At 32.6% G+C, this 13,299-nt stretch overlaps 2 protein-coding genes across 2 annotated transcripts in view; one reads left to right on the top strand and one right to left on the bottom strand.

The window, feature by feature from the left end:
• The window catches only part of LOTGIDRAFT_106573 (hypothetical protein), a gene marked incomplete at both ends in the record, with an annotated part of 39,054 nt that extends 32,024 nt beyond the window's left edge, over positions 1–7,030 (bottom strand). The window contains 3 exons of the mRNA XM_009061772.1: positions 3,271–3,330; positions 6,545–6,639; positions 6,966–7,030. Coding sequence (XP_009060020.1) covers positions 3,271–3,330; positions 6,545–6,639; positions 6,966–7,030 — 220 coding nt within the window. The remainder of the gene's footprint in view (positions 1–3,270; positions 3,331–6,544; positions 6,640–6,965) is intronic.
• A 3,602-nt stretch (positions 7,031–10,632) lies between these two features.
• LOTGIDRAFT_228922 (hypothetical protein) lies at positions 10,633–12,320 on the top strand. The gene is made up of 4 exons (XM_009061771.1): positions 10,633–10,751; positions 10,876–10,928; positions 11,452–11,512; positions 11,948–12,320. Exons 2-4 carry the CDS (start codon positions 10,880–10,882, stop codon positions 12,153–12,155), a joined length of 318 nt encoding a protein of 105 aa, XP_009060019.1. The 5' UTR covers positions 10,633–10,751; positions 10,876–10,879; the 3' UTR covers positions 12,156–12,320.
• The last annotated feature ends 979 nt before the right edge of the window (positions 12,321–13,299 follow it).

Genomic DNA, 13,299 nt, shown 5'->3' with positions numbered 1-13,299 from the left:
TTGGGTCAAATACAGTATGCTGTAGAGGGAATCTAAAAGTGCTGTCAGATCTATAGTATTATGAAGTCGCCCACAGGAATAGAGAAAAACTCAAATATATAAACGAGTTGCAACTTCACACATGTTCCACATTTTTATAAGTTGTCAGTAACGGTACTTATTAAAGTACTATGTAGCACCACTAACTCAGGATTAATATAATTTTGACTTCCAATAATTAGAATCGTCTACCATAATTATAATAAATTTTTATACATTTGGAAATTATGGCAAGATAGAAATATGTATAGGTTATGATCAAAACCATTTGTACCAAATATAAACTAACAAATCATATAATAGAACTACAAAAAGGTATCAAATACTACAGTACTATGGTCAAGAAGAATAAGGAAGTAAAACAATATACTCATATACCATCTTCATTATAACTAATAATATGTGTTCTACATTTTTTTAGGGAAGAGCGACAAAATAATTCAATATGTAAGACTCAACTACAACCAAAGTAAAATCACTGAAATCTATGACTTTTTCTGACTATCTAATATATTTCCATTACCAAAAATGTTTTCTAAAGCTTAATATCACGATTGTTTTCTCTTCAGTTCGACACTCTAAGAGTAAATTCCTGTTAGTGTTACCATAACCATAGTAAGAGAAGTAGAATGAGCAACTGTGAATATAACCCTAGATAATTTCTATTAAAAGAGATATATAGCTCAGTGCTGGAATAAAAGTATTGATCTTAACAAGTTGAAGAAAAGCATTAGAGTTTTATGTTAGCAATCAAATTCTAAGATTCCATCAACATTCTATTCTTAACCTATTCTAATTTCAGTTACTATCAAATCGTCTCAAAGAAAGCCTCGATTGACAGTCCAACTTTCTCCTTCTTCACAGCTATCTATCACTGTCAAGTAATAATCTGGCTTGAACCTGACGACAATATTACCTTTCTATATCTAGCTCAAAGAAATACTGATATTTCCATTAGAATTTAAAAATGTCAAATGACTAGGAATTCAATCCCCCGATTTTTTCACCTTCATTTGATCTCTGCCTGCTATTTAACATGCTAATCACTCATTTACCATCTTTTTATCATTAAATGACAATATCTTCTTAATCTTACTATCTATTCATATTAAAATATGCCAAGCAAATCATGGTGACATTGGGATGTAGTAATTTAGCTCTTTCCTCAAAATAATAAGAATATCTTCCCTTTTCTCAAGATAAGAAATCAAACCGTTATTTTCTCAAAATCTTAGATTTGCTTTTACTACTGGGATTTAAGATTGCACACTTATGTATCACATATTTGTCTAATAAAAAAGTTAAGAAGAATAATTGACATCATTCATACTTGAAATTGAAATGTCTCACAGATATAATCTAATCCTAATGGAAATGTATTAAATGGTTATAATCCTAATCGAAGTGTCTTACATTGATATAATACAAATAAAAGTATTAAATCCAAATGGAAGTGTCTTATATGGATTACATCCAAATGGAAAGTTTCCAACATGGATATTATTTTAATAGAATGGAGACAAATGAAAATACAGATAGTAAACAACAAAAAATACCAATTTCAGCATGACTAGAATACTACAGATTACAGATCTTTCAAATCTAATCCACTGAGATGGACTTCTGGAAACACCATGACTTTAACAAATAGACATGACCTTTATAAATTCTTGGTAATGGTTTTGGACTGGTGTTAAACCTGGGACAGAGACAGGTTGAGATTACAGTGACAGTAATTGACAAATGTTTCAATAAATAATACTGACATGAGGTCTATTGGTGATAGTTGATATATAAAATACTGTTATCAAATACCAATTATATATAGTGTCAACTAAATAACCCTAAACCTCGTATTATATTGCTCTACTTTATCACTCACAATACCCAAACCTAGCCAATGGTTTTTTATCTATGTTTAAATATGGTTCAACATGCAAATGAATGCATACCTGAATTATGTAGTATTAAGTTATAAATCCTATGCTTTCAACCCCATCAGCTCTAATGGCCCCTATGGAAGCGGTGGTGGCTCTGAGTTCGTCGCCTACACGCTAACTTGAAGGTCTATAGTTCTGGTATATGTCAATATTATACCTTCTGATTTTTCAACCCCATCTTCCCCTGTCAGTGATGCAGCTCATAGTGGCAGTTGGGACCACATACCTATGTCCCGTCTGCCACAAGCTGTACACGTTAAAAATCCCTCGACAGTTGGAAATTCATAAGAGTAGGCTAATCTTGATGTCCTCCAAAAATGTCCCCCATTGCTAACTGCAAAGCATTTCCTGTCTAAGTCCATTAGACATAAAACTCCATTCATTTCAATTCCAATGGCCTACAGCACAGAAAAGATTAACATGGTGACTGTGTACCATAATTTTTGATAACTGACTAACTCAGATCCAAATCAGTGAGTGGGCACCTAACCTTCTGAGTTATACTAGCTCAATTAATCAATGTAGTCCAAAGATCTAGGGCTCAATTCTGGGAAAATCTTAATTGATTCCTACTATTACTAATATTTGGAATAAGTCTTATAGCCATTCTGCTTTTAATCAACATAAATAATCAAGCCTGGCTTTTAGAAAACACAGATTAGAAAAAAAGATGATACTATTCATGTATAGCCACCTACAGTCCTTGGGGTAGAGTTGCAATTAAGACATAAAAGAACACAGCCCACTCAAGGTTTCAATAATAAGTTCATGAAATAGGAGAAGAGTCAACTTTTTTTTCACTACATTTAAAAATGTTTGAAATTCTTTGAAGTTGTATTGGTTTAAAGGCATTTAAATATCTGGAAATGGCATTATATATAGAAGATCAGATAAAAATGGTGTTTAATTACAAAATGACATATTACTTTAATCAGTATAAGCAGATAGATTTGAGCTGCTTGTTTAGAAGAACATTTAAAACAAACTTCAATTCTTCTTGAACATAATGATACTTACAAGTGTTAAAAAACTCACATGAAAGGCACAGGCCTAGGTCAGGAAGTTAGAACTGAATTCTACTTTTGCAATATAGAGTCATATTAATTAAATCAGCATCTGAAGGTGACAGGTGGTATCTTAGAACAAGGTGACAAATTTCTTTAATCACAAGCACATACTTAACACATTGGTCAATTTTTTAACTTGTTACGTGCATGTGCTAAGTGCTGGTAATTGTGATTTATATGTGTGGGCCCTAATTTGAAGTGAACCAATAAAACATTAAACTTACCTATATTTGGATGTTTTAATAGCCTACATATCCTTGCTTCTCTTTCTAATTTCTGTTGATCTGGAATTAAAGAAAAGCTTTATTAAATCAGGGTATACAAGTAAGAAGCCTCTTGGCTAACTTTGATGTGAAAAACATCATTAATTCATTGACAAAATGGAGATATGATTGTCCTTGGCACAAATTTTGAAGATTTGGGTGTGTGGTCTTAATGACATTTGTTTTCTTCACAAAAAGTAACATTCTGTAAAATAAGGACCTTACAATCTTCTTCAATGAATCATTGAAATGTTTGCATCAGGTGTTCATTCAAGTTTATTCGACCCAACTAACCCAACTGAAATATTAACAGGCTATTTGCAGATTATTTAAAAAGGGACTAGAATGTCAATCAATGGAGTACAAGCCCTATGACAACTTTAACATGTTTCACTGTATAAAATGTTGAACGAAAACCATTCCATTCTCATATTCAACATAAGTTAATTTAAAGCAAAATTCAAACCAGATAAAAGGAAGAGAAACAAAAAAGCATTCTCCTTGCTCCATTGTAGAAAGATACATCAGAAAAAATAATTAACAATGTGCACAATGGATTACAAAGTTGACCCTAACAAATGCCAAGATTTGGAGAGCTAAATATGAACAAATTTCCTGTCTCAAGGAGTAATTGATTATGTTTTCATTGGTAGCCAAGTTAATAGGAAAATAATTGGTATTAATTGGCTAATTCAGAAATGGTGACTTCCATAACCGCTCAACATATTTATATAGCATTATACATTAACATAACACCCAGTACCACGAACACTGAATTTCAATCAATACTAAGCCAATCTTCAACATGTTACTTTAAAGCTGTATCAGGATTGTACCTGATTATTAAGAAGCCTCAGACATCACACTTTATCTGACAATATCCATTGACAAAACTCTAAGCTCTGAGTGTAATTGACAGTTGGATATATGATAAATACAAATTGGAATTATTTAGGTCAGTGGTTCTCCTTAAAGCATCATTCCAGTTCCGACCCTATTTAACCCCAATATTGACGTTTGTGAAGCTCACTAGTAAATATACTATATGACTGTCTTTCAACTACAAGCTAATTATGATTCATACAATGATTGTTTTCCTGGATGACACACTAATATTACTGGTACTGAACAATCACCGGGAAATATAATAGTATAACCAACCATTTTTTCAAAAAAAAATGCTAAAGATTGGGTCAATGAAGAACAGAAATGCCATGTATTCTGCATTGAAAGAAATTTTGGCAAAACTGTTTGTTGCCTCCTTTTTTAAGTTTAGACATACAAACAGATGTGGAATGTTCAATGAACACCTCTGGTAATGCTGTCAAACAAATACACTTACCAGACTCAAAATTGAAGACCAAGTTAAAAGACAAAATATCATGCCACCAGGTTTTAGAGATTGCACATACAAAGCAGCAACTTGCTTGGAAACTGAGTAACATTAAAAAGAAAAATTAGTTTACAAGTTCGTTTAATTAACTTTTTTTGAAGTCAAGTTCACTGAAATTCACATGAAAAAGAGTGCAATCCTAATAAATGAGATTTTCAGATCAGGCCAATTTATCAAGTCTTTATTCAAGCTTAGTAAAAAAAAAAATCCATACAAGCAAAACAATTCTGTTAAAGGGACAGATGTGCAAATTTGGAGGCTTGATTTGAGTCTTGAATATATGAAAATAGTCATCAACAGTACTAGAAATGTACGAAAATAACAGAATTCCTCCGAAAATATCTCAATCTAGGAATTTCTTTTTCTAATTCTATTGATGATTTTTTTTATATAAGCAGTGTCTAAAGAAAACATAACTTGTCTTTTTAACTTTCAAACGAAGATAATTCTGGAAACATTGATTTGAATGTTCAAATTAGGTGAGCTGTGAGTACTATTACTGATTCCTGTTTCTAAGACTAAGGTACGATTGGTAAAAAAATAATAGTGCAACTGCCCCTTTAAAAGTACAATGTCAAGAACACTATATACCAATGTGATTATTCTTGAAATCAATGAGGCATGAATATAACACATCATTGAACATCAACACTTGGACAATTAAAATACTCTGATTAATCAACAGCTTTCTATCTCATAGTACTAAAATTATAAATAATTTAATATATCTGATCCATAGATTTGACAACATATCCATCTGTCATTGAAAATTCAAATTCACAAATCCAATAATTTATAAGTAATAGTGGAGATAAGATATTCTTGAGCACTAGTACTAGTATTAGTGGAAGTAGAAATGTAAAATATGCAACAAATGTCTCTGCTCAAAGATAACCCTAGACAATACTTTCAACTTCATTCTAAGTTAATGATTCATATTGAAATTTTCTTCCTCAGTCTTTAAAGAATGTGGGTTTTTCATTGCTAAACTTATTTTTGTTGTTTTTTAACCCTTGCCAGTAACAAACGATTTTTATTTTTGTATAGGACTGTGTAAAAATATCTAAAATGTAAGATCATGTGATGAACTCAATAGCATACTTCAAACCTAACAAATATCACCAACTCAACTTTCTCATTACTCAGATGTGAACTCTGAATTTATTTTCATTATAGATTTTTTGACCAAAACCAATTCTTTTCCTGTAATTATGGATTGAATGGCAACATGTTTTGAATAAAATATAAACCTGTAAACAACAAATATTACACAGAAACACAATTCAAAACATCTAAGAAAAAGATGCATTGTTTTACATATTGATATTTACTATGTTCTAATGATTAAACATTAACGCTATATATTTAAGAACACCTCATACAATTGAACTATGAACCATTTTGATTTTCCAATCAGACCTGACCAGGCTAGGCACTTATTCCATTATTAACAAGTCGAATCTGGGTTAAAAATTTCAATGCTGCTTAGACCAAATTCCTGATGCAGAGTTAAAATAATCTGATGATTCCTTTCCAGTCTGTGATGGCCAACAATTCAGTCAGATCATTTTCCCCACTGATATTTGTATTTCCATGTCAATCCAAGATGTTACAGAGATATTATACGATCTATATTATAACATAATATCAGATTACAAAATTTCAAAGCGGTAAAATGCAATATCAATCTGATCTTGGATAAAGGATAGCAATGCTATGTCATTATATATTTATCCTTTTCATACATTTCGAACATCATCCATTACAGTAAAACAGACATTATTCAATTCATTTAATATTCCCAGTTAGATTATCAATAACATTTACTTCAAAATAACATACCTCTTGCAGATAATTTCTTAGTATTTATTATTTTTGCAGCAAATTCCAAGCCTGTAGATTTCTGAACACATCTTCTGACAATTGAAAATGCACCCCTGGAAATAAGATATACAACAATTGATATTCCATAGTGCAGGTTTACATGGCCAACAAATCAGTACAAGGAATAAATCACTCTGTGAAATAGTTTGAGGTAATTCTCTAAATAGATATCGAAATAGCCCAAGATATCAAATGCATCAAGCAAACAGAAAATTATATATCCCATGCAAGACAATATAACCGAGACGGACAACTGTCTGGCTTGTTCGAGCTCACATTCTATAAATTGCCAATATACTTTACTCAAATCATAAGAACTTCTAGGAAATATATCTCTAGATATAAATAGTGCATAATAATGTAAATATACACAACATACTTTCCTAACTCTTCTTTTAATTCATATATATCGTTGAACATTACCCTCGACGTTTGGCCCGCCATGATGAATGCTAAATTACCAACATTAGTCTCGAGCTTTCTCGTTTTTGACCTTCCTTTGCGAGACTAGCTGCTATTACTTTTCCGATAGCAGACGGTAACTAAATGCATTACTCGAACACAACTGCTATAAACAGCGCATAAACTTATAAATAAAATTCCTATTTTAATGTCCTAGCATGTTTAAACTGTTTTTGAAAAGCGGTCAACACAAATATATTATCAAGATTTTTGTTTGCCAAAGAAGCCTAATGTAAATGTTAGAAACGAACAATTCTAACAGTGAAATTATCGACCTCAATTTCTACAATTGTTATACATAATTTTACTTATAGAGGAATGTATAAAATATCGCGTGTTGAACAATGTTTCAATATGAGATATCACCTGCATTAGATGATAAAGGCGTGGATTATGAGGTGCTGTGTTTCGCACTGTATCAAATGTTGATTTAAGGCTTGACAGTAAAATTTAGCCAGTTCCCATCTAATGAGGGCTCTAGTCGACCTAGCCTTTTCCGCTAAAAGTGATCATCAACTTATAAATTTGCTTAACAGGTTGTTTATTCTCCAAATTGAAAATAAAACTCTATGGTCGACATCACGATATCATTGGCAAATACAAGAAATAAATGGACCAAAGCTGAGATAGGTATTTTCATAATACTACCCTTGTTGATTTATCGTTGCCAATTTTTTTTTTTATTAAATTTGCAAGTCACATCCGAAAGCAACTGTTGGCTTCTGGGAGAATCAGATTAATCAACCACCAACGACTAAAACTCTTCACAAAAAACCCAAAACAATTGGATCTCACCGTTGTAAGCAGTCAGCTTCTTTTTGGGACATAAAACTAAAGGAACATCTGAATGCTGTAGATGCAAAAGACTAGAGTTTGATGCATATTTGATCTATTCTTTAACAGAATAATGAAGATGGGCATCCCAATTAGGAAGGAAATAATTCGTGCTGTGGCTACTAATCTTTGACTGTACATTACCTCCATTAAATATTATACCTATGGTTTATCTATTTATTTCAAGTTGATTTATATTGAGTCAAATACTAAGAGGAAATCGAACACATGGCGTTTCTAGTTTGCAAAGATATAAACTAGACTTAGTAAACAGGAATAAACGAGGTAGAATGGATAGTTGCTAGTCGGACGAAAATTGACGAGCGGGTGTCGTTTGAAGACGAAGCGTCATCTAGAGACTACACTGCGTCAGCTTAACCACAAAGCTAAAGAAAATTAACGATTGCAGTAAGTTTTCAAAATGCTTTTAAAATATATTATACAAAAATATCAACATTTTAATCCAAGCAGTTTCAAAGCAGCCTGAAAAACAAGCACGATAGATCTTTATACCTACATGCATCGAGATGAGTTAGATCAAGAGCTAGATTGAGCTAGAATCTTGGAAGTTTCCCCACTTTGATACAGGCCAAAGAAAATGTTAAAGAAAGGTTAAATAATTTGGTGTTACAAATTATAAGTCTTCCAGTTATACTGATTTGATATGGGACAATTTAAGTGGAGCAGAAGCTCATACAAGTGACTTACACATATGTATTTATTTCATGACAGTGATACCAATAAAAGGGTTGTCTCATGATACCACTCCCTCACCAAGAAGTGAAAAAAAAAACTTATTTCCTTCAGGAAAATGCTTTAGGACCCTCTGCGGTATGTAGTTGATTAGTTTCCAGGAACCTTAATTTGCATATAATTAAGTCTAATTAGGGTGTGTCTTTTAATACAAAACATATGTTACTTTGTTGAATTCGATTTGCTGGACAACCACTTCCCTAACGTTTCGTGATATTCCATCCCTTCAAGCTAGCGTGTCTACACGTTGGATACAATAATAAATTGTTCATGTAGGCTTATGTAGTTCCATTAATGTGTCTGCAAAAATAGAACACAACAGAGCAGAAACCCCATTTTCAATGTTTAACTCCTCAAACTACTAGTTAACTGTTTGGTTAAGTAAATAGAAAAACCACGATGAAAATAGCAGGAATGTGATGTGACTGATTTCTGTGTATCTGTATATTCACAATGGAAGCTCTAATAGATCTATCCAGACGACTGTGTGATTACATTTTCAATATATAGAGTAGACCTCAAATAATACCACAAGTATCGATCGACAAAGAATAATTATTTTATAACCAAGTTCAATTTAGTTAATGCGTTTCACGTGAAACGCTGGTCGTCTTGCCCAGAGAACGTAGCCTAATAGTTTTCTGGTTTATATCACATCGTATATCTGAAGACATGACACTCAGCTCAAGTCAATATGCCCCGTCAGATGATACAAGTCAATTGAACCCAACGACAATTAGTCTGAAGACGATTGATCCCAAGGCTATTTAGTCCCAATTAATTAGTGACATATAGTTCTATGACAATCTGATAGTCCTCAGAAGACCAAAGTACTAGTAGCCTACTATAATAATTATACGAGGAAGATTACTTTGGTTAAAAGACTATACGTATGTATAATATATAAATTGGAAGGGGTCTGAAGATCTTATGTGACTAATTATATCCGACATGACGGAATCGAAATATTCAGAGACATGTAGACAGTTTCTGTTTGAATTTAAAAGCTCGGGGTCAATGATACACATGCGCTGGTTATCCATCTAGGAACGTTGAAAGAGTTGATGAGGCCTCATTTCTTCGCGCTTGCGCGGTAATTGTGACTTAAAGCCCGTTGCAGTCGAGGGGAACTGGATGAGCTGCCTGCGTTTCTATTAGTTAGCTATTTTCTATCTCAGCTGGCAGCTTAAACGCCCACACATGGTGAATTTCTAACTTCTTTAGGCAGAAAATATAAAACAAGATAGTTCTTCAAGTCTCTCGAGGCAGAAATCTCACTAAAAATTCAGAGCACATTGGGGGAAACAGCTCAGCTCCAAACCTCTTAAGGCAGCAGCTCAGCTAGTTTCTCTTGTCAGTGGCGAGCATTCTTATGTCTTTCATAGTTTCCAATTAAGTAGATTAAGTCATCAAGCACCAATTTCTCAAAACAAAGGCATGTTTATTCACAAACGTCTTTATTCTGATGCTCTACAATATGTCCAGAAAATGATGATACAACTGACCACACTTCTAGTGAGGGGATTGAGCAGGGGGACATAATTGCAATCATTTCATTATGTACAAGTGATAAAAAATTTGAAAGTGTGTATGTGTTGGGATGGCAAACCGGTTCGGCTTCTGTTCTGACCAGTGGAGGCCCCATAGAAACGCTACTAATATCTACATGCATGAGCGAACAATATAGATAAAAGTGATCAGCTGGGTAGTCGCAAACCCCGCCAGCTCAGATAACTACTAGATCTAATCAGTAAGAACATCCTTATCCAGGATATCAGTCATCAGCACGCAGCTTGTGTTGCATTGACTTATTGAATCGTAATTTGTCTAGTAATTAGTCAGTTAGATTCTGACATTTAAATTATACTTTTATAAAGAAAATATTCTTTATCTAACACATAATAATATTGTCATTATGTCGATTATGACGTCATAAAGAAAATATTCTTAAACTAACACAGTCATAATAATATTGTTATAATTCTCACTGTCGATTATGACGTCATAATGATCATTGTGATATTATAACGTTGTTCTGTTATATTATTTGATAACTACCTTTTCTTCTTAAGTGAAACAACAACAAAAAACAGTCCAGTAATTATTTCTTTTGAAGGTAAGTTTCGTAAATGAAGTATTTTACATATAAGTAGGAAAGCAATTTGCTTTTTCCTCTTGAATTAGGCTTTTGAAGACGATTATCAATCAAGTAATAATAAGTTCAGCATGTTTGTTTTCAGCAATATGGAAGATAATCAGAAGGATTCGCCTGAACCACAAAATACACTCACAGGTAAGCAATCCTGGTTCGTTGTTACTTGAAACCCTACAGATAAAAGTTTCCAGATAATTACTACTGCTCCTGAATGGACGGTTGAAAACAGACATCATCACAAGAACAGTGATATTACCTAATTTGATTACAATTTTGATCTAGATGTCTCGTTTTGTATTGTATTTTTGAACGTTAAAATATTTGTCATCCGAATTCTTTTCAATTTCTTGCTGTCGAAAAATATTCTTAAACGTATTCAATTCATTAAATTTCTCTCAATTAAATCTGTCCCTCCGATCTGCATCAAAGGCAAAAACCTACCTGAAAAGTCTGTCTAGCTGAAACCAGTGGAGGTGCCACTTAAAACTTAAAAACAAAATTTTGCACATTTTTTGCTGCAATTTTAAAATCTACAAAAATTGATAAAGAGTTTTCTTGGATTGCATTTAAACTAAAGTTATGTAGGATTTTAGAATTTGAAATGCCACAATCAAGTAGGAATTTGGATATACATGAATCGGAATGTGTTTTTCAATTCCAGGGGGAAATATAAATGAGCTAGTAACAGAGGAAGAAAAACGTTCGCAAGATCACATAAGAAGGTACTCATGATTTACTAGCTTACGAAACTACGTATGGTTCTTACATGGAAATAACACACACGAATATAGTTTACAACCATTTGGAATCACTAATTTGACTTAATAAGTCGAATTTCTATAAGGGTTATAATATTAAAAAAAAACCCTTTAAATCACATTAGAGGATTAGAAATGGGTTCAAAATGTGCTTTGAAGAAATTGTTGAAATATAGCCTTTTGAAAAATTCGATTTATTAAGTCGAGGAAAAGATTCAAAATAGTTGTGAACTTCGTTCGTGTGTGTTACACGTAGTGTCGTTTGTTTTTACAAGTTATCAATCTCATCCAGACAAAGAATCGTGAATACAATCAAATATTGAACAGAAGTGTAGATCTTAGCCAAAAAAGGTGAATTACTCTTTGGGAAGGCAAATCAAAATTAACTTTCCTTTTCAGTTTTATCGAGCACCTTCAAGATCTTACGGGTGAGTTTATAGCAAAACGCAGAAAAGCTGTTTTGCAATTTCAAAATGCTGTTAAGATCAAGGAAGACTGGATACATGAGTATGTAATGTGGCAGAGACGGTATGATTCAAATCGTATTGAACTTGCTGAATTAGTCACTCCAAAGTCACCCAGGAGACAAAGATGGCAAGGCCTATAAACTATACCTCTTTATGAGTTGAGTCCGTCCTAATAATAACAAATCTATGAGACGATAGACGATCAAAGAAAAAGAAAAACAAATACCAATTTATTTTAGAAAATTGTAAATTGATATTAAACTAGATGTAAAAAGATAATGTATTAATAAAAATAGATAAGAGGTATTTTCATGATCTGTATATTTATAAATGAGCAAATGGTGTCTCGAAAATCTCAAAAGTGAAATAATAATACACGTATATTAAGAGTTTGTTTTATCTAAAAAAATAAACATTTTTTTGTTTTCACAACATGAAGATGTTATAACGAAGAGTGGCTTTCTGTAATCCAGTTTAACCAATAGATAGTGAACTAAATCTCGGTTTTTCGTCCAAAGAGCTTTGCTTTAACAATTCAAAATCGTTTTCCAAACTTCCTTATTCGGTCATCACTTGTTTTCATACATAGTTTCGTTGTCTGGTCATTCTTGGATGGTTAGTGTCAATAACAATGCTTATTTCTGAATTTCGCTATGTAATCAAGAAACGGGTTCTAAGTTTGGTGGACAGTTTAGGGTTCAGGCACATGCACAAGGTTTATCACTAATCCGTAGATAACCCTGTCCTATAAAACTGGTTTTCTTGTTTACGTCAATCTGTGCTGGTACAAGACAACGTTGAGCTCTATTTATAAAGTAGAGAAAGTATGGTCTGCTAGTTGAATCTGAAGCTATAATCAGATTACAAGCGATTATTCCACCAAGTATTTTGTACCAGACAAAACTTTCTATCATCAGCGGTGATTTATAATCAATCAAGAGGTGATTAACAAGAACAGTTTTATTTCTAGTAATTGTACAGAACTCACGGAAATTTGGAAGTGCTTTCCAATCATTGTATGTGCAGTATAATTTCAAACAGGTTTAAGTATTTCATACTCAAGTGTTGATTAATGGCATGTACTTTCTATAATCGATCTCTTTACAGCTTCTGAAGGTACAATTAAAGATGATTTCCTTTTATGTCGGATATTGCTTGCAATTAAATGTTGGTAATTCTAAAACGCACAGGGTTGTCTAAACGATTCCTACATTTAACTAACTTTGTATTATTCGAGAGACCGACTTAATGTTTAGGTGTTATCAGTGGTAATTTGATTGGAAT

This window comes from Lottia gigantea, assembly GCF_000327385.1.
Source record: "Lottia gigantea unplaced genomic scaffold LOTGIsca_5, whole genome shotgun sequence".
Taxonomy (NCBI): Eukaryota; Metazoa; Mollusca; class Gastropoda; family Lottiidae; genus Lottia; species Lottia gigantea.
The sequence above is the reverse complement of the archived record's forward strand: the minus strand, read 5'-3'. Positions and strand labels throughout refer to the sequence as shown.